The following is a 24,490-nucleotide window of genomic DNA, read 5'->3' on the forward strand; positions in this document are numbered from 1 at the left end:
GCACGGGTTCATTTGCTTTCACCGCAACATTTCCATCCCACAGAACCAGAGGGGTGCGAGAAGGGCACCAACCTGAGCCCAGCACCTGCAGCTGCTGGAGCGCGAGCGAGAGCAGGAGCGCGGGGAGCCCGGGCCTCAGCATCTCCGAGCTCGGGGGTGTGGGAGCCTGGTCCTGGGAGCGAACGAGGGGAAGTTAGCGAGGCTGGGGTGCTCCGCGCTCCCCGGACCTCCACCAGGCCTCTGCATAGGCACCCGAAGCCTCTAGGTGCCCCCTTTCCAGGGTATTCTCAGCCCGAGCCCTGTTTGCTCAGGCACCTGCAAAACAAAGTGCCCCTACAGCCCCAGATGGATTTAGTCTCAAGAAAGACACTTTGAGGCCGAGTGCCTTCTTGTACGTTACGTATAAATGAACGAATCTTGCAATCACTGCACCAAACTGAAAACATTATGATAGAATAATGTATTTGCTTTTAGAAATGATAACGATAAGGCCAGAGAAGCAGACGCTGGACACAAGTGAAATAAAATGGAGGAGAAAAGAGAAAAAATTCGAGAAGATGGGTAAGAAGGGGGGCTGAATAGAGGCAAGGAGTTTGAAGAAAGAGGGCCCAAAAGGAGGGAGGACAGAGCGACAAAGTGGCAGCACCTACTGCCCTCGAGGGTCTAGTAGTGGAGGAAAAGACACCAGGAACTGCCACAGAGTGAAAAAGCAGGTTGTGGCCCCTGGGGCAAAAGTTAAAAGCCAGCAGCAGAAGGAAAAGGGAAGTCCTCTTCTGAAAGCCTGCCTCCAAGGGGCCTGGTGTGCTTATTTTTTGAGGGGAAAAAAGAAAGGTGCCCAGAGAGATGGAGAGCTAGGGAGTTGTGGGCTAAAGGGAAATAGAGATGAAAAGTGAGAGAGCCAGGAAAAAACTGAGATATGAGGGCTTCAGTCAATTAATTCACCTCTACAAGCCTTGGTCCTTTTGTTTTAGAAATGAAACCAGGTGTGGTACCTGCCTCTCATCCCAACATTCTGGATGGCTGAGGCAGGAGGACTTCAGGTTGGAGTCCAGCCTGAGCGATTTAAATATTCAGCCAGATCTTGGCTCAAAGTAAAAAGGGCTGGGATATAAGCTCAACCCAAAGGTCCTGAGTTCCCCAGTACCAAAAAGGTAGCAGGGGGTTGGTGGTGGCCAATGCTCCCACTTGGGGGCTGAAGCAGAGCCTGAGGCCAGCCTGGGCTGCAGAGTTCAAGGCCAGCCTATATAAGAAGACTCTATCCAAAACAAGTAAACAAAAAGACAAAGGAATCCTCCTCACACCCCAGTTTTGATCCCCAGCATTTCTACAATACCTGCAACAAAAACAAAGGAATAATGTTTTTGGTACCTTCCTGGGGATGTGTTGGGAGAATGAAATAAGATTAAGCAGATAAAGTGCTTACCACCTCATAACAGAGGCCCAGAAAAAAAGAAGTTGTTATTTTATTATTACTGTATTTGTGTGGGTTGAAAAACAAAAGGACAGAGCCTGGGCAGCGGCAGACTCCTGTTCGCTGTGGCAACCCTTTCCTCCTAGGAAGAAGAGGACATTGAGGGGATTCCACATCTTTTAAGAAGGTGGATGAAGCAGGAGGTCAAGAGGAGAGACTCAGTTCCCAGAGCCCAGAATTGCCTCCCTGAGGATGTCTCTTTACGTAGACTCTCCATCCCCCACTGCAAGGTGCTGTGGATGGAGCACCTGGGCTCAGGCATGAGACAGGCAAGGGCTGTACCACTGAGCTATAGCTACCGCCCAGCCTAAGCCCCAAGGAGAGTTCTCAGAGCAACTCATGTGGCAGGCAATTCTTCATTTTAGGATAAAGCTCTAAATGTTATGGGAAAAAAAATCAATAAAATACAGAAAAATATTTTTAACAATAGTGCCATGTTGGCATGTCTTTCCAGTGGTTTTTTTAATGCTTAACATCACAGAAACAATAAGGGCTTCTTGCCCTGAATAGTTGCATAACTGCCCAAATCGTGAGTTTGTCCTTTTTTCTGACATAAAGAATGCGCATTAAAAAATAAAATAAAACAGGGCTGGGGAATTAGCTCAGCAGTTTGGTGGCCTGCCTTGCAAGTGCAAGGACCCGAGTTCGATTCCCATGTACCAAAAAAACAAAATAAAAATAAATAAATAAAAGATAAAATAAAAGAATGCACATTATACATATTTTTGTTCCTGATCAACTGTTTGGTAAATTTCCAGAAGCAGAGCCATTGGGTCACAGGGTATGAGCTCACTGCCAACGACCTTTGTGACGCTCATGTTCTGCTCACCCAAACCCTGTTCACTGAATCCCTCCAGCAACAGTGCACTATTTAAAAAAAAAATTCTTAGTATGGGAATGTGTAAAAGTTATCAAATTACTACAGTATTTTGCTGTTTTCTGTGATAATGAGGCTTCCATTTTTCACATTAATTGACTAATATATTCTAGAAATGAGCTTCAGCCTAGTTTGCCCTCTGTGTTTGAGATCGGTCCTGATACTTTTTGTTTTTTTTATAAATTTTTTTTATTTTTTTTTTTTTTTTTTTTTTTTTTGAGAAAGGGTCTCACTATGTAGTTGATACTGACCTGGAACTCACTAGGTAGCCCAGGCTGGTCTCGAACTCAACTTGATCCTCCTGCCTCAGCCTCCTGAGTGCTGGGATTACAGGCATGTGCCACCACACCCAGCTCTGTATGAAGTTTTTCGAAATGAAAAATAACAAGTCTGTACTATATTTATGACAAAGGTCTGTCCCATTTTATAATTGTCCTTTTAATAGCATTATGACTATGACCCATGAGACTGCCAGGAAAGTGATTGTTCCCAAACACAAATCTCATTGTGTCACTCTTCACCTAAAAATCCCTAAATATAGAAATGTTCTTCAGAAATACCATGTTTATTTTATTCATGCTTAGAGGAAATGTACATCATTATAAAAAAACTGTGATCTTTAATCTGAATTTATGCATCATCACTTTTGGTTAATTTGTGTTTAGAATCAATTTAAATATCCTATCTTGGTTTATCACACTAAGGAAAGTATAAAAATATTACCAGTTACTAAATAATCAGGAATGGCTTGTGTGTGTATGTAGGTTTTCGTTAATTGGGACTTGGTGAATAACCACGAGCAAGACTAAATTGCTGGGTCTGGGATGTAGCTCGGTGGAGCCATTCCTGCCTGGCAAGTGTAAGGTCCTGAGTTTGATTCCCAGTGTGGGGGAAAAAAAGTCTATACTCCATAAGAAGAGGATATCATTAAGATGACTGTTCAGAGAATTTTAGGGAAAGCTAAACTTATTTTTGCATTCTTTTAATATATATGTATGTGGCCAAAATATGAAGAGCTATAAAATTTGAGACCTGCAATAGTTATTCAACTAAACATGACTAGTAAGCAGTGTTCCTTATTTTCTTTCTACATTTGGATCTATATAAATGAACAATATATGCCAATGATAAACAATGAAAAGGAATCCTGTTATCTCTTATCCCAGTATCAAGTTCAGGCATGCTAATCTCATCAATAAATTGCAGTAGGTCTTGCTTAATTCAGTGAAGAAAATGCTCTGGACCACCTCTCCCAATTCCTTTTTTGGGAGCAGCCTTGGTGAAGCAACTTTCAGGAAGAGCTCCCCTATTCCAAGTCTGCTCCTCCTTGGAGACCCTGGAGTTGTGGAATGTGCTGCCTTCTGTTTACCACACAGTTAAATTTCTCAGTGTCAAATCTTAGGGCTGCAAAGGTCCTCCCACCCTTATCTTACTTGACATTGTCAACATTTTTCTCAGGTAGCTACTTGTGGCTGTTCTTTTTGAGTGTGTGTAGTTTTAATTGTCAAAGTTAGTTTTTTTTTTTTTTTTTTTTTTTGTTTTTTTTTTTTTTTTTTTTTTAGTTTTGAGGAGTGTTTAGATTGGCCTTGAACTCAGAGATCCTTCTGCCTCAGCCTCCTAGGTGCTGGGATTACAGGTTTGTGCCACCATGCTTGGCCTCAGAGTGTTTTATTTTTATTATTATTTTTTTCTGGTGGTGGTACAGGGGATTGAGCTATATGTCCTGCTTATTTATTTTAAAATTTGAGACAGCATCTTACTAAATCATTAAATTACCCAGGGCTTGAATTTACCATCCCCCTGCTTCAGATTACCAAAATGCTGGGATTACAAATGTGTGCCATTGAGCCCCACTTAAAAGTTTTTTTTCCCCCTTAGTACCAGGGATTGAACTCAGGACCTTGCACTTGCAAGCAGGTGCAGTCAGTGCCACTGAGCAAAATCTCTAGCTCCTAGGTAAAGAGTTTTTAAAACCAGATAGCATAAATTGATTTAAAGAAAATTGTTAGGCTCACTTCCAACCTTACTGGTGTCTTCCTCCCCAAGAATAGACTCCACCAGGCATGGTGGTGCACACCTGCAATCTTAGCACTTGGGAGGCTAAGGATCCTAAGGAGGATCTTGAGTTTGAGGCCAGCCTGGGCTACAAAGCAAGTTCAAATCTAGCCTGTTACGCATCAAACTGTTTCAGAAACAACAAAGCAAAGCAAAACAAAAGAAATAGGGTATGTAGGTTAGCTGAGAGCGCTTGTACGTATCTGTAATACTCACACTCAGGAGGCTGAGGCAGGAGGATCACAAATTTGAGGCCATCCTGGGCCTCAACACAGTGAGACCCTGTCTTAAAAAAGCAAAAGTAAATATTTTGTTTTTTTTTTTTTTTTACTTGTTTTATCTGCTATTGATATTTAATGTCTTATCTACGTTTCTGAACACAAAGACTTAATTATGCTGCTTTTTTTTATGAATCTATTTTTGGAAATTGCTTTAAGGCTCTATTGTGATCAAGGGGTGATTTGGCTCTCTCTTACCAGCAATAGCAACATATTCCTCCCAGAGCACTTGAGTTACTTAGAAATAGAATCCTATTTAGGAGGCATGGAGTGCAGACAGGATCCTCCCTACTGGATGCTGCCAGCCAAAGACAGGTTGTGTAGTATATGAATGTGTGTATGTGCGTGAACGCTCAAATGGGTGTGCTGAGGATGGAACCCCTGGCCTTGTGCACAGGAAGCACAAGTCCTGATGCTGACTATTCGTCCTCTAGGGCTTTTCTCTTTATTTAGAAGGTTTGGTTGGAGAAGCAGCTGCTGGCTTTGCAGGAACTATGGAGAAGTCTCTGGATGATGGTTCTGCTCAGAGCCAAGAGGAAGGACTGGCGTGAGTGGACGCTGGCCAGGGCTGCAGTTTTCTGTGGTTGTAGTTTCTCTGAGCTGGTTTTGCTGGGACATCCATGATTGACATGAAGGTAATAACTGGGTGTGACCTAATGACATTTTGATATTATAATACCAAAATAATCCCCCATATACCAGGGCCATGTTAAAGTCAGGCACTTATAACACAACAATTTGTGTATGTGATGTGTGGGTGGAAAAGATGAGGAGACAGTACGAGAAGGAGATGGTGGATTTCTATGAGGAAGAGAGGTCAGCAGGGATGGGGCAAGAAGTTAAAATCTGAGTTGTCTTCTTAGAAATACTTTTGAAATGGACAATTCCCAGAACAAAGTGGTAGCCTGGGAATTCACCAGTGCCAGTAAAGTGAGGTTGGGTTGAGCAAAGTAGAACAGGAGAATTTTGGGAAGGATGGGGTTGTGGGACCGCTGATGTCCCTTGGTACTCCTGCTGTTCCCAGCCATTCCTCCTCCTGTGTTCGGTGGCACTGTCCTTTCAGAGCACAGCTGCCTTCTCTCTATGGAGTCAGGCTGTGGACAATGTGGCGATGCAGAACTTGGACCCTGGAGCAGCAGCCTGGATATTCTTGACTGGCTGTCACTCTCCTCTCCCTTAGTTGGGCTTCCCCCCAAAACAGATCCTGAGACAAAGATTTGGGGACCCTTGACTTACAAATTCAATTCATTCCCAAGGCCTAGTTGTAACTCAAGTTAGTCAACTGAAGGCTTAGACTCCTCTACACATTCAAATTCTCTCTCCTGTATACAGACAGATCTCAGTGTCCTTAGAGACACTGGCCTGGGATTTCTCAACCAACCCCATGCAGGAAAGGACGCTGCAATGTTCCTTTCAGAACCCTTAAGGGTCAATTCTGTATCTGAGATCATCTGGAAGCAGAAGCATCTGACATTTGGGTCATAACTCAAGTTTGGTCATAAATTAAAACTAAAATTCCAGTCATAACCCAAGTTGTTCATATGTCAGACTGGTCTTAGCTCAAGGGTCCACTGTAATTTACTTGGGATGTGGTCGTAGAAAACACTATAAGGAAATGTGGCAGGAATAACTAATAATAAAGGGAGTATTTTTACCTGGGCAGCTTTCCTGGGCTCAGTCTTCCTGGGAACTCTGAGTGATTTGCGGAACTAGAAACTCCAGCCTCAGAACTGTCACTGAGGAGAAACAAAGCTGAAACACAATCTCTTAAAGAGATCAGGAAGCTGTCAGTATATTGGGAACTATCTACTGGCAAGGATGAGGGAGGAGAGAGGAAAGGAGAGAAGGAAGAGGAGGACAAAAGGAAGGAGAGGGGAAAGTAGAGGAAGAGATTTAAAAGAGAGAGAGAAAGGGGAATACAGAGATCAAATGCTGTGAGATTCAGAAAACAACTCTCTATGGAAATGGGAAACTTTGTAGAAACAAACAGATATTCTCAGACTCTCTAGCCTGTTACTAGTCTCCAATACCACCCATCTCTTCACCACCCCCAGGTCCACTCAGTGTCTGACTCCCTTCCTCCCAATCAGCCATAGTCTCAGCTGTGTCTGTAAGGGACCTGGGGAAGGAGCAAGAGGTGAGCCAGGCTTGAGGTCAATTTCCAAAAGAGCTACTGTCACCCAAGAAAAAATCTGGAACATTAGCACCCTCTCTTTCATGCTCATCACTAAAAAGCTATCAAATTCATTTTCATGTCTCCTAGAGCTTTGAAATACTGAGCAGAACCCTGGAGATGTAAAGAGGAGCTAGTGTGTACACAACTGTATCTTTCCCATTCCACAGTAACAGAAAGGTTTGTAAGAGGGTTGTGTGTGGAGCAATGGAGAAAAAAAAAAAAATTCAATTTCCCAAGCCCTTGTATGAGTTTCTTTGGAAAATGAACAAAATCAAACCAATTACTATCGGGAGCCGTTCTACATAATTTGGATGAAAAATCATTTCACAATTAAATTATGATTAGGCCCAGTCTTCTTGCCTACAGGCTGGCTGTGATATGACGAAACATTAACTCCATTTTTGCCTCCGGACACAGCTGAGATCTCAATGGTTCTGTGATACTGTGACACTCCACGGCAAGATTACATTGGTTGAAGACATCCTGGTTCCTTGAAAACCAAGTAGTAAGCGAAAGGTTTCCCTGGAGAGAGACAAATTCTTTATTAGCTTAACTCATTCCATCTACTGTTGTACGACCCTCTTTGCTCATTTTAGAGTCGTAATCAATTTAAGCTTCTCATTGACCTGAGATCCTCATCAGCCTAAATCCTTATCAATTTAGGATTGCCACCACCCACCAAAACATCTGATACTTCCTCTGATTATACTATCCTCATGGTCCTAGGATTATCGTCACCCTCTGAGTCATCTGTTACTCCCTACGAACCCAATAAATGGTTGCAAACTCAGTGTTTCTTCCTCTTTTCTGCCTAGAGTAGCATCGATCAGACCTAGAACTCAGCTTCTTCTCTGAGTCTCATTTCCTGTCTTTCTTCTCTAATTTGCTTTGTGCTGGCTCACTAGAGACCAGGACCCACTGCAGGGGTTCTGATAACATCCCCTTTCCTTGTTCCCTACAAATTATCATCTGCGGTAGAGATATGGGAAGGAAGACGGAACACATATATACAATGTACAATAAAACCATTGTTTCCCTTCTGCGAATATCTGATTACTGGAATATTATCAATAAGTCATGAACATGCTTTAGTTTTTGTTCTTAGAAATTTGTGGAAAGTTCCTTCTGGCTTTAGATGCTGAGAGATCTTGCTGTACTTGGGAAATGGAAATCTAGGGCCAATGTGTAACTGGTTCCCTTCTGGATTGCTGCCAAAGGCCATGCCAAGGCCTTGTCAGCCACAGCCAACTGCTATCCAGCCGGCTGTTTATGGTACTTAGGGTTAGGGCACTTGTTATTGAAGCAGGGAGCCCATATGGACATGCAGGAAGAATTTGTTACGGGATTTGGGTTTGTGTTAGGGGAACTGGGGAGGTTAAAAAAAACCTGCTTTGTTTTTATAAACACAGGGTCTTGGTATATCGTCCAGATTGGCCTTGAACTTGTGGTGATCCTCCTGCTTCAGCCTCTCCAGTGCTGGGATTACATGAACACACCATCAGGACTGGTTCATCTGTTGATTTACCTTTCCCTCAGAACTTGTGATTCTCTCTTCAAGCACAGCAGTATGTCCTGGTTCCCTCACCCTAGCCCCACTACATAAACACAGGGTCTTGGTATATCGTCCAGATTGGCCTTGAACTTGTGGTGATCCTCCTGCTTCAGCCTCTCCAGTGCTGGGATTACATGAACACACCATCAGGACTGGTTCATCTGTTGATTTACCTTTCCCTCAGAACTTGTGATTCTCTCTTCAAGCACAGCAGTATGTCCTGGTTCCCTCACCCTAGCCCCACTACACTTAGGGCCAACTGAAGCACCAGGCTGAAAGTATCATCTGGCTGATATTAGAGTGATAGATTTCCTCTTCTTTGCAAGACTAGGGATTGAACTCAGGGCTTTCCCAGAGCTACACCCTCAGGTCCTTTTTGAGAAAGGGTCTTGCTAAGTTGTTCAGGCTGTTTGAATTTGAGTATCCAAATGCTGGGTTTACAGGCTTCTCTACTGTATTTAGTTTTATAGCACTACATTTGCTTGTTTGTTTTGCTTTTTTGCTTGGTTTTGAGACAAGGTCTCACTATGTAGTTGAGGCTGGTCTTGAACTCATTATATATCAACCAAGCCGTTGCTTTAGTAACTCATTAGTTGATAACCAAAGACTGGCAGGGTTGTCTCAGGGAAGGCATGGCTGCCATGTATCTTAATTCTTAGTCAAAGAGCAAAGTAGGAGAAAATGTCCTGCTGCAAACCTATCTTTTTATACCAGTGTGGTGGCACATGCTATAATCTCAGCACTTGGGAGGCTAAGGCAGGAAGAATGAAAGTTCAAGCCCAGCCTGGGCAATTCAGCTAGAATTCATCTCAGAAAGTACTGGAGATATAGCTCAGTGCAAAGGCCCTAGGTTCGATCCCTGTATGTGAGAACTAAACCAATGGGACAACTTTCAGGATTTCCCTCAATATCCTTCTTACAACTCTGGCTCCAGACCAGTTTACTCTGTTCTTGTTCTATCCTGCAGTTTCCCCAGTGCCTGGTGAATGGCTGAGATACTGGTTTAGTTCCAGTTCAGTCACTGTGCATCTATGATTAAGCCTATTTACTTTTATCTCTAAAAGTTGATGTTTGAGCTTATGGAATTCAGGCATTAGGCAGAGTCATGTTTCTGCAATAACCCAATATAAATTTTCCTGAAAAAACCCAAACCAACCTGTATTCTAAATCACATAACAAAACACCATATCTTATGGAAAAAACAGAGCTAGGCACGGGCAACTAAAAGACTCATGGATATTTATTTCCAGAATACTAACAAAAATACGCTGATGAGTATAGCTTGATAGAAATGTAACAGGTTTTTGATGACTTATGGGAACAAAGCAGTAGCATACTAATAAATTACACACACACACACACACACACACACACAGGAAAAAAAAAGACTTAGTTTATATTATTTGGCAACACCTGCTCCAAATGATTTCTCCCATTGTCCTAAACTGGCCATGAACCTGCTCTAGCATACCAGCAGGAATAGGGGCTGAGTGATAACACTGTATATAAGAAGCTAAATAAATCTGGAGACACTGCAATCTCTGTATGGAATGTAACACACAAACTACTGCCTGGCTTTGCGGTCTTGGGTTTATTTAATTTCTTTTCTTTTTTTTTATTTTTTTTTTTTTTTTTTTTTTTTTTTTTTTTGGACACAGGGTCTTGCTATGTAGTTTAAACTGACCTCAGTCTCCAGAGTGGTGGTATTACAGACATGCCCCACCACACTGGGCTTTTTTGAGACAGGGTCTCAGTATGTAGTTCAGGCTGGCCTTGAACTCTCAGTGATCCTCCTGCCTCCGCTCTCCAGTGCTGGGCTTACTGGTTTTCACTACCACACCAGGCTTTCTTAGGTTTATTTCAAAGTGCCCAGCTGGCCAAGAGAAAGAGGATGGAGTGAAAGGCATCAGGTCTGCTAATGTATTCCTCTGGGGTGCCTATGCTCAGCTCTTGATGCCGTATGCACTCAATCCTATCTTCCTCAGTGGGATAAAATACGATATGGAAAACACTAAGTAAAAGGGACACTGATTCTAGGACTTACAAAAGGCTCAAGAGCCAGTTCACATTACAGCCTGAACAGCACAGACTTAACCGTAAAGGGTGGTTGCTGTAGGTGTGGAGATGTAGGGGGACTGGCATGTGAAGGGACAGTATGGAGACTGCGTGAGGGTGAAGGCTCCTCATGTCTAGGGAGCAGGCAGCTAAGCCTCTAAGTGGGGAAAACATTCATAATCCTGAAAATGTCTTTCAAGCAGAGTTAATAAATGCATAAGGGAAGTAAAGAAACTTCTCTGAGCTAATGAATTGGGTCTGATCAAGACCTGGGAAAAAGTTGGGGAGGGAGAGGAGGAGGAGGAGGAAGGGATTAGGGCTGGATATAAACTGGGAACACTACTTTGGGACTTTACCCAAAATCTCTCCAATACTGTCACATAGAAAGCTACAGTCCCTTCACTTTACTCTTCTTTACATACATCATGCAAAGTATACCGCTTCACATCATCTCTGGTCTGTACACCAAGTTGTTTCCTGCCACACTCTTTCTAACTCATTAGTCATTTGTACCTGGATGTGGTGGCGCATGCCTGTAATCCCAGGACTCAGGATGCTGAGGCAGGAGGATCTCTGTGAGTTTGAGACCAGTCTCAGCTACATAGTGAGTTCCAGGTCAGTCTCAACTACATAGTGAGACCCTGTCTCAAACAAAACAAAAGGCTAAAATTAACATAATTGATAGACAGGTGCAACAGTATTATAGGGAGCTAAGTTAAATAGAAATTAATAAGCACTCACATAGGGATTGACCCACGTTGTACCCACCTTATTAGTTTGCTTTATAAAATATTCTTTGGAGAAATGCCCTTGGTGGCAACCCACTTTTGGGACAGCCACACCCCCTTCTGCCCCACTGCATCTCTCAGGAGCTCTCAATAAATCTTTCCTACTTTTAACCTCTGTCATTTCTTGGAATTCATTCTTTGATTTCGGGAGACAAAAACTTGGCACATCTGACATCTAGCAGATTGGGAGTTATATTTTCCTATATCAACAGCAGAATGAAAATTGAAGAGGAAGAATAAGGGAACCTGTGTATACAACAATAGAAAGTAACTCAATCTGAAAAACCAAGAGAAAACTGTAATCAACAAAAACAACAGAGCCTCAGGTCCTTCCTGCCCATATATTACAAAGGACTTTACTTTTGCATCATCAAAGAAATTTAAGAAAATAAACAGGACAGATCTGAAAAAGTACTAGAAGAAAAAAATGGCTGAAAGTTTCTCAAATCTGGCAAAAGAATGAAAGTTACAGTCAAGAAACTGAAAACCCAAATAAGATAAACCAAACCAATCACACTAAGATAGGTCATTATCCAACTTCTGAAAACTGAAGACCAAGAAAAAAAAAATGTTACAAGCAGTAAGAGAGATGACACCTTACCTAAGAGGGCTGAACGATCTGAAGGATGGTGGATTTCCATGTGAACAATGGAGGCATCAAATGTTTCAAGTGCTAAAAAAGAAAACTCCCATTAAACAAAACTCTTCAGGAATGAGTATAAACAGATTTATAATATTACAGGCAGACTTACCCTAAAAGAATGGCTAAAGGAAATTCTCTGAACAGAAACAAAAGAAACAGTGAAAGAAAAAATCTTGGACCATAAAGAATGAAGAAAGAACCAACCGAGCAAAATGAGTAAATACAGTAGTATTTACTGAAGTGTTTGATACTTAAATTTTCTGAAGTGTTTGATACTTAAAGCAAAAGTTGTAGAGCTGGGGATTTAGCTCAGTAGCACTGTGCCTGCCTTGCAAATGCAAGGTCCTGAGTTTGATCCCTGGTACTGCAGGAAAAAAAGAAAAAAGAAAAAAAATTGTAGCACCACCTGATATAGATATATCATAAATGTATGTAGAAGTAGTCGGCACACTTTTATTATAAGTGGGGGATGGTGAAGGGACATAGAGTAAGGTTAGCATCAAAACTGTACTTGAACTGGTAAAGTGATGACACCAGAAGACTGTGACAGGGCCGGGGATTTAGGTCAGTGGTTCGGTGGCCTGCCTTGCAAGCACAAGGACCCGAGTTCAATCCCCGGTACCAAAAAAAAAAAAAAAAAAAAAAAAAAAAGAAAAGAAGACTATGACAAATTTTGTGTATGTATAGAGGAACCACTAACAAAACAGTTATGCAAAAAGATACTAAAAACTCTAAAAATAGCATAGGATGGGTGGACGGTGAGGGGTACTTGCCTGTAATCTCAGAATTTGGGAAACTGAGGCAGGACAATCACAGCTTGGGCTACATAGTGAGACCCTATCTCAACCCCCACTCCAAAATCCTCAAAACCAAAAAACACTGAAAGTAAACCACAGACTCAACCCAATATAATTATTACATTAAATGCAAATGGTCTAAGCACATTACTTAAAGCAAATTAGAGGAGCAGATTTAAACAATTCCAATTATATATCATAGCAAAATTTATTTCAAATCTCACAAGGCAAGTGTGATGTCAACTTGATTGACCAGAGATGGCTTAGGACAATGGTGGTGAACCTATGGCATGCCTGTTATTTATTTTTCTTTTAAAAGAAAAGGTGTTAATGTATGAATTTTTTTTTTTTTCCTAAACTGAAACCTTAGTGTTCAGGTTTAACTGCAGTGTTGGCACTTTGCTCTAAGTAAGTGGGTTTTGGATTGCAGTTTGAGCACTAGAAGTCTGCCATCTCTGGCCTAGGAGATTAGTAAAGCCCATTTCTGAGGGGTCATGGGGCATAACCTTGGGGGCATTTCTTCAGCTCTCTCCTGCTGCATCTGCTTCCTAGCTGCAGTGCAGTGCGCAGCTTTGCTCTGCTATGCATTCCTGACATGATGTTTCTGCCTCAGGGCCAGCCAACCGAGAGCTGAAACCATGGCCCACAATTAACACTTTCTCCGTTACATTGGCTTGCTCAGGTCTCTTGTTCATGGTGACAAAAATCTAAGTGATAAAGCAAGTTAAGAGTGAAAGGTCAGAAAAAGTTATGCAAAACATTCATCAGTGTAAGAGCGAGCATAATATTAATAGCTTAAGTAGCAACCCTAACCATAAATACATCCAAGAAAAAAGTTGTAAAATATGCCAAACCTGATAAAATTTAAAAGAGAAATAAATTCACAATTATAGCTGAATACTTCAACATCCATCACTCATCCATTAATAGAACAAGTAGAACTCAACAAAACTATTCACCAAGACAATTTAAACACTACATCCTGTATCAGTAGAATGAACATTATTTTCATGTATCTATAGATCCACATACCAAGATCATATCCTGAGGCAGAAAACTGCAACAAATTTAGCCACACATGTGTTTTCTAACCATATGGAATCAACCTAGAAAGCAATAAAATCCCTAAACTCTTGGAAACTGAGGAGCAGATTTCTAAATAATCCATGGACCAAAAGAAGTATCCAAGGAAGTTCAAAGCTTTTGAGGCTGGCCTGGCAGGTCCAGCAGGGAGACTGCCCTCCTCCCACAAGACTGGGTATTCAGCAGACTGAGGACTGCGTGTTTGATCCAATAGCCAGTCATGCTCATACATGTCGGCGTCCAAGCCTGCCTCCCACCCCAGGAGGCTTGTTCCTCTGGTGTTCAGGAAAGGCCTCCCTGAGTGCTTGGCCAAGATCTCTTCATGCGAGGAAACTTCTTTTTCAATGCATATAACATATTGGATTCTACTCATCCCGCCTTCCTTATATTTCCCCACATCCCCTGTGCCCTTCCTCTGGTCTAACGGTTCCACACCACTAGTGGTCTTGTCTACTGGTTCAGGAGATAGGGTCTCACTATGTAGTGCAGACTGGGCTTGAATAGGAGATCCTCCAGCCTCAGCCTCCTGAGTGGTAGGATTACAGGCAAGTGGCACCGGTCCCCACTACTTTCATGTCTCTTTAGGAAACTGAAGACACTTCACCTCCACTTTGTCTCAGTACTTTTCAACGCTTGGTCTTGTGGTCAGGCCCACCACTACGCTTCTATATAGGCAACAAGATCATTCCCGCTGGCTACAGGTTCCATCTGACCCTTGCTTATCTCTATTCCTCAGGCAGAAGGGGAGTAGTAGGGCATCAGCATTTTTTCTGACCCAGCCTTCTGCTTACCTATTGCTGCATATGACTAGTGCCTTCCCTTTACTTGTGGCTGTAACTGGCAACTCTCACAGCTGGCAGCAGTCCTCTGCAGCTCTGCTCATCTCTTGACACATGCAGTGCCCAAACAGAAATTGACAGTGTTAAAAAGAGGAAAAGGAAAGCTAATAATGTAAGCTACAGTCAAGAACCTAGAGGGTAAAATAAACCCAGATCAAGAAGTAAGAAAGAATCAGGCGTATACTCCCAGCATTAGGGAGGCTGAGGCAGGAGGGTTGCAACAAGTTTGAGGCCAGCTTGGGCTATGTAGTGAGTTGAAGGCCAGCCTGAACTAAATAGCAAGACTTTGTCTAAAAAAAAGAAAAAGAAGAGGAAGAGGAAGAGGAGGAGGAGGAAGAAGAAGAGGAAGAAGAAGAAGAAGAAAAAGAAAGAAAGAAAGAAAGAAAGAAAGAAAGAAAGAAAGAAAATAATAGAGCAGAAATCAATGAAATTGAAAACAGAGAAACAGGAAGCCAAAAGCTGGATATCTGGATATCACTCCAGATCCTTTGGACACCAAAGGATAAGAAAAAGAATACTATAAACAATTCTGAACACATACATTGTACATCTTAGGTGTAATGCACCAATCTAGAAAAGTACAAATCACTGCAACTCACCAACTTTGAAATGATTTGAATAGCCCTATAACTATTAAGGAAATTGAATTTTTAATTTTAAAACTCTCAAAAAAGATATCCTCATGCTAGGTCATCTTACTAAAGAATCCTGTCAAGTATTACAAAGAAAATTAACACCAATTTGACAAAAGTCCATTAAGCAGCTGGGTGTGGTGGCATATGCCTGTAATCCCAGCACTCAGGAGGCTGAGGCAGGAGGATCTCTGTGAGTTTGAGACCAGCCTTGGCTACTAGTAAGTTCCACGTCAGTCTCAACTACATAGTGAGACCCTGTCCCAACCAAAAAAAAAAGCCCATTAAGCAAAAACAGAAGAGGAACAAATGCTCCTTCATTCATTTCATTGTTAGGAGATTGAACCGAGTGCCTTGAACATACTAAGGTATGCTCAACCAGTGAGTGACATCTCAAGCCCCTTGCTAGTATTACTTTGAACTAAAAAAAGAAAAAGACCTACAGACAAGTACCTCTGATTAATATAAATATGAAGATTCCTAACAAAATATTAACAAATGAAAATAAAACATAAGAATCATACAATATAAATATGAAAACAATTATAACCTTACATTAATATGCTAAAGATCACAATAATATCAACTGATCCAGAAGAAATAGTTCACTATAAATGCAACACTTTTTTCACAAAAACTCACAGAAAACAGGAGTGGAACTTCCTCAACCTGCTGTCATTACAAAAATCCTCTAGTTAACATGATTTTGTTTTTTGAGACGAGGTTTCACTATGTATTTCAGGTTGGCCTCTGATATGCAGTGATTCTCCCGCCTCAGCTTCCTTTAGAGCCAGCATTATTAGCATGCACCACCGTGCCCAGCACAGTGAAGATGATTCTTTTTATTTTTTATTTTTGGTACTGGGAATTGAACCTTGTGCTTGTGAGGCACGTGTGGTACCTAGTGAGCTAAATCCCTGAGCCATGAAGATGATTCTTAATGTCAAAAGACGGAGAATAAAGCTGGTATGTACACTCTCCTCACTCTTACCCACAGAATGCAAGAGATTCTCGCTGGTGCCATGAACAGAAAGGAAATAAAGGCCAACAGACGCAAAGAAAGAAAGAACTAAAACAACCCCTGGGGCTGAGGATATGGTTCCACGGTAGAGCATTTGCCTAGCATGCATGAGGCCCTGGATTCAATCCTCAGCAGTACATAAAAACAAAATAAAATAAACTGTCCCTTTTGTATATGACAGAATTATTTACACAGAAATGCCCAAGAACACCAACCAAAAAACCTTTCTGGAATTAAAAGTGAATTCAGTAAGGTCACAGGATAAAGAAATAATCATAATGACAAAATATGTTTCAGATTTTATAAACGGAATACTATAACATGGTATACAAGTCATCTATAAGTCATCTATGGTCCAAAACAGTTAACAGCTAGATTGGAAAATACAGAGGTGAGAGACGATCAACAGGCAGTTGGAGGTTGGCCTTGGACCTCAACAGAGACTGAAGCAGAGAGGCATTTCTAAGAACCAGCCTCACATGTGTGCTATGTAAATCCATAGTCTGGCTCTCTAATATGGAGATAAGCAGACATGATATTATGGGACATTTGGTCTTTCTTTCATCGGTTTCTTGGAATCTCAAGGGTGGTTAAGACTGTTGGTTGATTTTCTTTGGTGCTGGGGATGGTGTTCCTGGTGCCACACCCCTGAGCTGCACTGCCAGCACAATAGTTGTTACTTTTTTTTTTTTTTTTTTAATTTTGTTGCTAAACCCAGGACCTTTCACATGGAGCTATGCCTGCAGCACTTTCACTTTTTAAAATTTTTAATTTTCAGAATGGGTTTCCTAGGCTGGTCTTGAACTCCCAATCCTCAGGACTCGGTTTCCCAGACCGCTGGGATTACAGGCATGCACTACCATGCCGAGTTCAAGCAGGTATCTTTACAGAACATTTGGAATATATTGCTAGGGACAACTACGAGATTTTGAGTCTTTTTGTTCCTTTGTGATCATAATTAATTTCTAAGAATACGCAGCTGGCAAGTTCCTTCTTTCACATTGTTCTCCTTCCACCAAATCCCAACCTCTGCAAGCCCTGTCCCTCTACCTTCCAGGCCCCCAGCCGGACCTCTTCACAGGCCACCAGGCCAAGGCCCCAAGTGTCTTTTGAATGCTAATGATAAGACACTACAGAGCTTAGGGATGGCCTCCTGGTCTCCTGGTCTCCTCACAGAGGAGAATGGTTAGAAGCACGGTTAGAAGGCTGGAATGTTCAGCCCCATTCTCACCTCCAGGAGAGAAGCTGAAGGGAAATGTGATAATGACCAGAGGAGAAACCGAAAAGGTGCATCAAGTGGGATCCCTGGAGAATACTTACATAAGGGCGGAGAAAGATGAATTAGGAAACCTACAAGAAAAAAGATATCCAAAGAAAAAGAGGAAAATGAAACGTTTTGGATGATATATTTGGAGACAGTTTCTAACAGGAAGGGGCAGTTATCAAAGCTAGATATACCAACAGAAATGAGGGGCAAGATACAACTGAACAGAACTAGAGAAACAGTTGAGCCTTTTGAGGGGGTTCAATGAAAGGATGAGTCAATGAATATCAGTGATCTTTCGAAAGTTTGAAGGAAAGTGGAAAGAAAGACGTTTCCTTATTAGAAATTAAAATGAAGCAGATGTGGTGACGCATGTGTGTAGTAATCCCACCACTCAGGAGGCTGAGGCAGGAGGATTGCTGCAAGTTGGAGGCCAGTCTAGGCTATATAGAGAGCTTAAGCCCAGCTTGACAACACTCTGTTTCAAAAAGCAAGACAAAACAAACAAAATGAACAGTGAGGAGGTTAAGGGTGGAATTCAAGGATAGAGCAGTTACCTAGCATGTGAGGACTCAGTTCAACCCTCAGCACAGAAAACAAAACAGAAATTTCCATTCTGTGAAAAAATATGAAAGAAGGATCTATTATTAACAGTAAGACCTCTTTAAAGTGAATGCCAATTTCTAAAAGGAGAAGAAATCAAAGAATAAGACACAACTAGCTGGGCATGGTGACACACGCCTATAATCCCAGTACTCGGGAGGCTGAGGCAGGAGGATCACTGTGAGTTCAAAACCAGCCTGGGCTACATTATGAGTTCCAGGTTAGTCTCAACTACATAGTGAGACCCTGCCTCAAAAAACCAAAAAAAAAAACAAAAACCAAAAAACAACAACAACAAAAAAACCCCAAACAAAGACAAACAAACAAAATGACAACTAAAATCCATGGGGGAAAGCAGTAAATCAGGTGACTTCTGGAGAGTAATTGAGGTGACTGGCCTCCCTGAGGACCTTGACAACCTTCACATAGGTCTAACAAAGCATGAGAGCTAAGGATGATTTAGAAAACTAGGAAAATAATATAGAATTTCTGGACTTCAAAGAAAGAAGTCTCTGTACCAAAGACTATCCATTGAAAACATTTACTAATTAGCCTCTGTATATAAGAATTTGAGTCCCGCACAAATACTTCTATACTTTAAATCACTTTTAGCCTGGGATTTAGCTCAGTGGCACCATGCCCACCTTGCAAGCATAAGGTCCTGAGTTTGAACCCTGGTACAGGTGGGGGAAACGGAAAGACAAACAAAAAAACAAAAAAACAAAAAAAAAAACCAAAAACCCCACAACAAACAAACAATAAATCACCTCTAGACTATTTACAATACCCCAAATAATGTAAATGATATGTAAATAGTTATTACACTGTACGGTAAGCCCTCAATTTATGAACACGTTCTATTCCAGGAGAATATTCATAAGTCAGATTCCTTTGTAACTTCAACAAAGTACATCATTATGTACCTTATATAAAATATAAAGCATAAACACACACACACAAATACTGTAAATAATGTTTCTGGACATTCTGGGCCCTGATTGAGCACTGTACTATTGTACACGATCACACTGTTCAGCAAGCACACAACAGCACAAACATGACAGTGTCTGGCAGACACAAGAGCTACTCCTTGACTTGTTTGCATCTATACATGTTCTGAATGAGAGGTCTGTTCATTTCTGTGAAAACTTACAACTTGAATTTTCATAAATTGGAGACTTACTATATTGTTTCAGGAATAACAAATAAGTCTGTGTATGTTTGGTACAGATGTGAATCTTTTCCCTCAAGTTTTCTACCCATAATTTGTTGAATCCATGGATATGGAACTCAAGGATACAAGGGTTGACTATTTCCTAAGCGTCATGAAAAGCTGGCCTCTCTTTAAGATCTATATAGAGCTTATATCTTCAAAATCCTTACAGATCTGGTAACATTTCTAGAGTTATCCTCAAGCCAGCAAGCAAGAGACTTTGCAAAGCTGAGGGAAAAGTAGACAACTCTGTCAGGAAGTCACACCTGAGCAGGCATCCTGGGTGCTGTGGCCCTGAAGCTGTGTCAACACAGGAGGCAGCCCTGCCCCACTCACCTGATGTGGAAATCCCTACTTCCTTCTGCTGGCCAAGGAGCAGGTTGTGGATGCAGCAGGACACATTCTCCAGGGAGGTGTCTCTGATGATCACTGAAGCTGCCACAGTGAAAAGACCCTCTTGATCAGGACTCCTGGACTCAAATGTGGACAAAAACTTCTCCCCTGCACGAGTTGTCCACTGCACCTGGGGCTCTGGGTACCACCCCACAGAGGTACACTCCAGCCGGATCTCTCCATTTTCCTGAACCTCCATGCCGATGTGAGGGTCAGAGCCCAGGGCTGTGGAGAAAGAGGTGGCCTTAATGTTTCAGTGGTTACCCTCCTGGAAGCCTTATAACCACAGCATTACTGTACTTATAGAGAAGCACACAACCAAAACAGGAATAGAGGCATCTCAATTCCTCATTTCAAAGGAAACTTAGGTACCAGTAAAATAAAATGACATTTCACACACCACATCAAAAAAAAAAAAATGCCTGTGGGTATTACGAATAAGTCCAACCCTAAAGGATGGATGGGCATTTGAGGTGGATGGGCAGACATGAAACGTGCTCTTTCAGGAAGTGGGAACAACAAGTGCAAAGACTCAGAGCGGGCAAGAGGCATAGGCTGGGAACTGTAGCAGTGGAAGAGGAGCCCTGTTGATGGAAGTAAGAGCACAGGGCTGGGAGACCAGGCAGAACAGGTGCTGTATTGTTGGGAAGGCAAGAACTGGAGAAAAGAAAATTGTTTTCTGTGCTTTTTTCTGGATGACTATGGGAGAAGAAGTAGAATCATAGTAAAAGACTCAGTGTTCCTTTGCTGTGATATTTTTTCAGGGATTCCCTTAAATGTAGTAACATTTAAGTTACTACTTCTAAGACTTTACTTTTCTGCTTACTTCTTTTCTTGTAACTCTATAGGGCATAGGAAACACCTGACAGATTTACAGCTAATCTATTAGGCATCTGCCCAAATATACAGATCTTTTGCAAGTGGGAAGGGGACCAAGAGATGGAGGGAGAGAAGGGGAAGAAAAAAGAATTAAGATGTATTATATATACGTACCAACTCCCTACAATGGATGTAATCATTATGTACTACAAACATGTACTAAGAAAAACTAAAAAAGTAGCTGGGCATGTTGGTCAGCACTTGAGAGGCTGAGGCAGGAGGATTACTTTGCATTCAGGGCCAGCATGAACTCTATAGCCATGAGTTCAAAGCCAGCCTGAATTACAGAGCAAGTCCCTGTCTCAAAAAATAAACAACCCCCCGCCAAAACCAAAACAAACAAAAACCTACTAAAATGTATGTGTGTATAAATGTTAATCTTTGTCAAGAGATTTAACAAATTTTACTATTTTTAAAATTGGGTCTGTGTCTTATAGAAGAGCCAGTTTTGTCTTAAGTTTCTAGGTTCGTAGAATTAATTGTCAAGATAATTGTTTCTTTCTACATATAAAAGTACAGGGACTAACATACGCTGCTGCCATAGAGGTTCCACTGTCATGGAGCTGAGATACAGATTTCACCAAGATATTTAAAAAATCTGAGTAGCTAAAAATAAATATTAAAAGGCAGTGCAGCAATTCAGACATTGTCTCAGTAACTTCTAACCACAGTAGTAATATCTTACCATACTGTTATGCTTACAAAGTTTATAAGCCACTTTCACCCCTTAAGTGTTCCCCAAGAAGTGAAAACCCATCTACTCACCAGCCACTCTCAGCTGTAGGAAGGCCTCTCTGAAGGGGCACCTGTACACCCCTTCAGCAAAGGCCCTGATGCCATGGATCCTCAGCATTGCAATGCCCTGAAGACGTGTTTTCTGTGACCAGTGTCACCATCCGCTGCTACTCAGGCATGTGCTCTCTCCTGCTCTTGCCCATCTTGGTATACCAACAAAGATGGAGAGAATGTGTTCTAGAACCACCGGAGTTCCATGTGCTCAGCACTCACATTTGGTGAAAGATAACACAGCAGTTCAGAGGCTTCACCCATTAATGTGAGGATGGGCTCCAGAGGTCCAAGGACTTCAAAGGGAACTGCCCCCCCCCCCACAAAACAAAAAGCAAGATATGGGTGAGGTGACAGAACTATAGACTGACAGGAAGTAAGCCCAGCCTAAAAGCAGACTTGCTCGTGCGCTGCATCCCACTTGGGAAGAACCTCTGTGATGGTTTGTATTTGCAGAAGCACTTTAAGCCAGTGAGCTGGAGGAGTGAAAGAGTTGGGGAAGAAGGGAGACCTACCTGCATTCAGTGTGCGCAGCTGAAAGAGCATGAAGGTAAGAAGACACCCAGGGAGGAAGTTTGGGAAAATGGCCATCCACATCCTTTCTGGAGCAGGAGGATATGGACATGAGTCTACTAGGAATTTCAGCCTAGAGATGAATGGTCAGGAGGTAACTATGGGCTTGGGAGCCCCTCTTTTCCACAGCCCTCCAACAGTTCTTTCCAACAGGGAAGGTTCTGGTGCTTTGCATCTAAAGCCCATCTCCAATGCCTCCTCTTCAGTGAGGATTTTCAGCCCTCACTGACATCAGCACCTGCCTACTCATCTAAGTTTGTATAAAACAACAAACTGGACCATAAAACACGAAATGAAACATGGGAGAAGGCAGGTGTTGTATACATTAGTGGGCTGCATATAAATGAATAAATCTTGGAATCACTACACTGAAAAAAAAAGTCTTCCAAATACAATAATTTGTCATATGCTTTCAGCAATGTCAGTCAGGAAATTTGGCTTAGAAAATGGCTGGAAAAATAGACTTCCATTTCCAATCCTGCACAGATAATCATTAGATCCTACTTTATATATTCTACCACCCCACTTTTTATTCTTTTCCCACTTCGGTGTTAAATACTTTTCAGTTTGCATAGACATCTTTTTCTCACTTTTCTGTATATTTTTCACTCTCGTTATACCATTAGTTTGAACAGTCACAAAACAAAAATAAAATGCCCTCAAAAAGTGCGGCAGTCTTTGCAGGAAAGATGTGAAGGTTAGTACTCTGTAGGTCTTTGCCTACACGTGTACATTCTTGAGAAAATCCCTTCACTAAAAACAGTTGCCTTCTATTTATAATAATTCAAGATTTGCTGTCAAAGTGATTTTCAAGGAAAGTAGGTGTGAGTGGCAGAGACAGTGACAAAAGAATGAACCAGAGAAAGATAAAAAGATGGGTCAGAAGGGGGCCTTGTGGCAGGGGCCAGGTTTATTAGATTGGGGCACTTAAATTGCTTGGGTGAGGGGCTCCGCAAGCTGTGGGGAATTAAGGCACCTGGAAAACACGGAGTATTAAAGAACTTACATACACATTTTTGGAACTCTTTTTAATATAATCGAGAGATCACCAGGAGATATTCTGAGTCATATTTTTGCTTAAGATCGCAATTTGTCCCTAAGCGTATGCAACCGGCAGGCTTCACTTACCATGCTGTTCTGATCCCTCCAGATCCCAGCCTTGCGTGTCCACTCCCTCCGCACCCCGGCCAGCCCCCGCCGCTCAGCTTCCCAGCCCCGTTTTACAGCCCTGCTCAGCGCCCATCTCCCCCACATACGCCTTGGGACTCCATCTGGAAGTCACCGCCCACAGAACTGAGGTAAGCGACAGTTCCTCATCCTTAAAGTACGTTAAAAAGTTAAATTTAGCAGCTTAATTAAGCAAAACAGCACTGGGCAGCAGGCAACCAGCCATCCAGGTAGGAGAGGAAAACAGGGCAGCCACAAGTAACCCGGGACTGAAGCTACACGAGGCCTGAAAAAAAAGCTGCGTGCAATTGGCTGAGGCTCGGCTACTGGGTTCACTGAGCTCAGTTTACGCCGGGATGTGGTTGCAGTTCCTTACGCGAAGCAGTCAACTACGGGGGCTCCCTCAGGCCAAATTTAGCTTGGAGCGTGTGTTGTACGCTTACTTTGAAAAACTGTAATGGAATTTTCTTCAGACAAATTAGTTTTCTGATGGCCTCAAAAGTGTTAGTGTTTCTTATCAGTTACCAGGCGGTAAAACCCTGGGGAAAGTTAAGTGAAAACTGAATCTGCCTTGAATTATACACATCGAAGATTAATTCCAGCCCTGCCTGTCTGTGAGTTTACCTGTTTGAGTCATTAATGTGTATAATCAGTATTTCTTGAAATTCAACTGTTTCATGTCTTAAAATAGAAGCATCCGCTGAACTGAGAAGAAAAAGTTTTTAATGGGTGGAGAGGAAAATTTGTATTATGGGTATCATTTTAATTAAAATATGGTGGCAGTTGCTAGCATCTGCTTTTATATAAACAGGCGCAAGAGGAGGTTCTCACTTTCTACTCTACAGCCAATGAAAGTATGAAAGGAGTAGAAACAGACCAATTTAATCAATTTCAGTTATCTCCAGAATTTTAAGTCTCGGATTCATTACTAAATTGTATAATTTTCTGTTTTCCAGAGACAGTGCTTCAACTTTTTGGTATGTTCCTTTTTTTTTGTACTGGAAATTGAACTCGGGACCCTGTGCTTGTGAGGCAGGCAGCAACACCACTGAACTAAATCTCTGGCCCTTTTTGCTATGTTCTGTATTTTTCATAAAATTATTTTAGGTGTTAGTGAGCACTTAATTTACCCTTCCTATTTTCTACTATATGGTACTTTATTATTATATATCTTTTTTTTTCTGGTTCTGGTGATTGAACTCAGGACCTTGGCACTGAGCTAAATTTAGTCCTTTTGCCTCAGCCTCCTAGAATGCTGAGATTACAGATGGTCACTACCATACCTGGCTACTGTATTGTACTATATTGTGTATTTTTTTTTGAGACAGGGTCTCAATATATATAT

At 41.8% G+C, this 24,490-nt stretch overlaps 2 protein-coding genes across 8 annotated transcripts in view; both read right to left on the minus strand.

Annotated features, from left to right (window-relative positions):
* Positions 1–23,474, minus strand: part of LOC104861531 (butyrophilin subfamily 1 member A1) — a 29,778-nt gene extending 6,304 nt beyond the window's left edge. Inside the window, 3 exon segments of the mRNA XM_010623021.3 lie at positions 21,476–21,540; positions 21,542–21,713; positions 21,921–23,474. Coding sequence (XP_010621323.1) covers positions 21,476–21,540; positions 21,542–21,713; positions 21,921–22,002 — 319 coding nt within the window. The 5' untranslated portion in view covers positions 22,003–23,474.
* Positions 108–21,541, minus strand: LOC104861530 (butyrophilin subfamily 1 member A1-like). 7 transcript variants are annotated; one of them, XR_004516493.1, is made up of 5 exons: positions 21,385–21,541; positions 19,684–19,965; positions 11,854–11,925; positions 6,337–7,379; positions 108–172 (listed from the first exon to the last, which is right to left on the minus strand). XR_004516493.1 is itself a non-coding variant. In XM_033761870.1 (4 exons), the coding sequence occupies exons 1-4, from the start codon at positions 21,470–21,472 to the stop codon at positions 7,321–7,323; spliced, it is 501 nt and encodes a 166-aa protein (XP_033617761.1). In that variant the 5' UTR covers positions 21,473–21,541; the 3' UTR covers positions 6,247–7,320. The 7 variants fall into 7 exon arrangements, 5 of the variants coding, with proteins under 5 accessions (XP_033617762.1, XP_033617761.1, XP_033617763.1 ...); XM_033761870.1 differs by lacking the exon at positions 108–172 and having other exon boundaries at positions 6,247–7,379; XR_004516494.1 differs by lacking the exons at positions 108–172; positions 6,337–7,379; positions 11,854–11,925 and adding exons at positions 13,297–13,399; positions 14,567–14,660.
* Positions 23,475–24,490: the final 1,016 nt, after the last annotated feature.

The sequence above is a fragment of the Fukomys damarensis genome, unplaced genomic scaffold (assembly GCF_012274545.1).
Source record: "Fukomys damarensis isolate Sample0158 unplaced genomic scaffold, DMR_v1.0_HiC HiC_scaffold_10, whole genome shotgun sequence".
NCBI classification, from domain to species: Eukaryota; Metazoa; Chordata; class Mammalia; order Rodentia; family Bathyergidae; genus Fukomys; species Fukomys damarensis.

What these genes read in the sequence shown, in the direction of transcription:
- LOC104861530 (XM_033761870.1), bottom strand. Translation starts at nt 21,472, where the DNA reads ATGCTGAGGATCCATGGCATCAGGGCCTTTGCTGAAGGGGTGTACAGG. An exon ending in CCTACAGCTGAGAGTGGCTG is followed by an intron (nt 19,966 to 21,384) that starts GTGAGTAGATGG and finishes CTTTCTCCACAG; the next exon opens with CCCTGGGCTCTGACCCTCAC. An exon ending in AGATCGTTCAGCCCTCTTAG is followed by an intron (nt 7,380 to 11,853) that starts GTAAGGTGTCAT and finishes GTCTCTCTCCAG; the next exon opens with GGAAACCTTTCGCTTACTAC.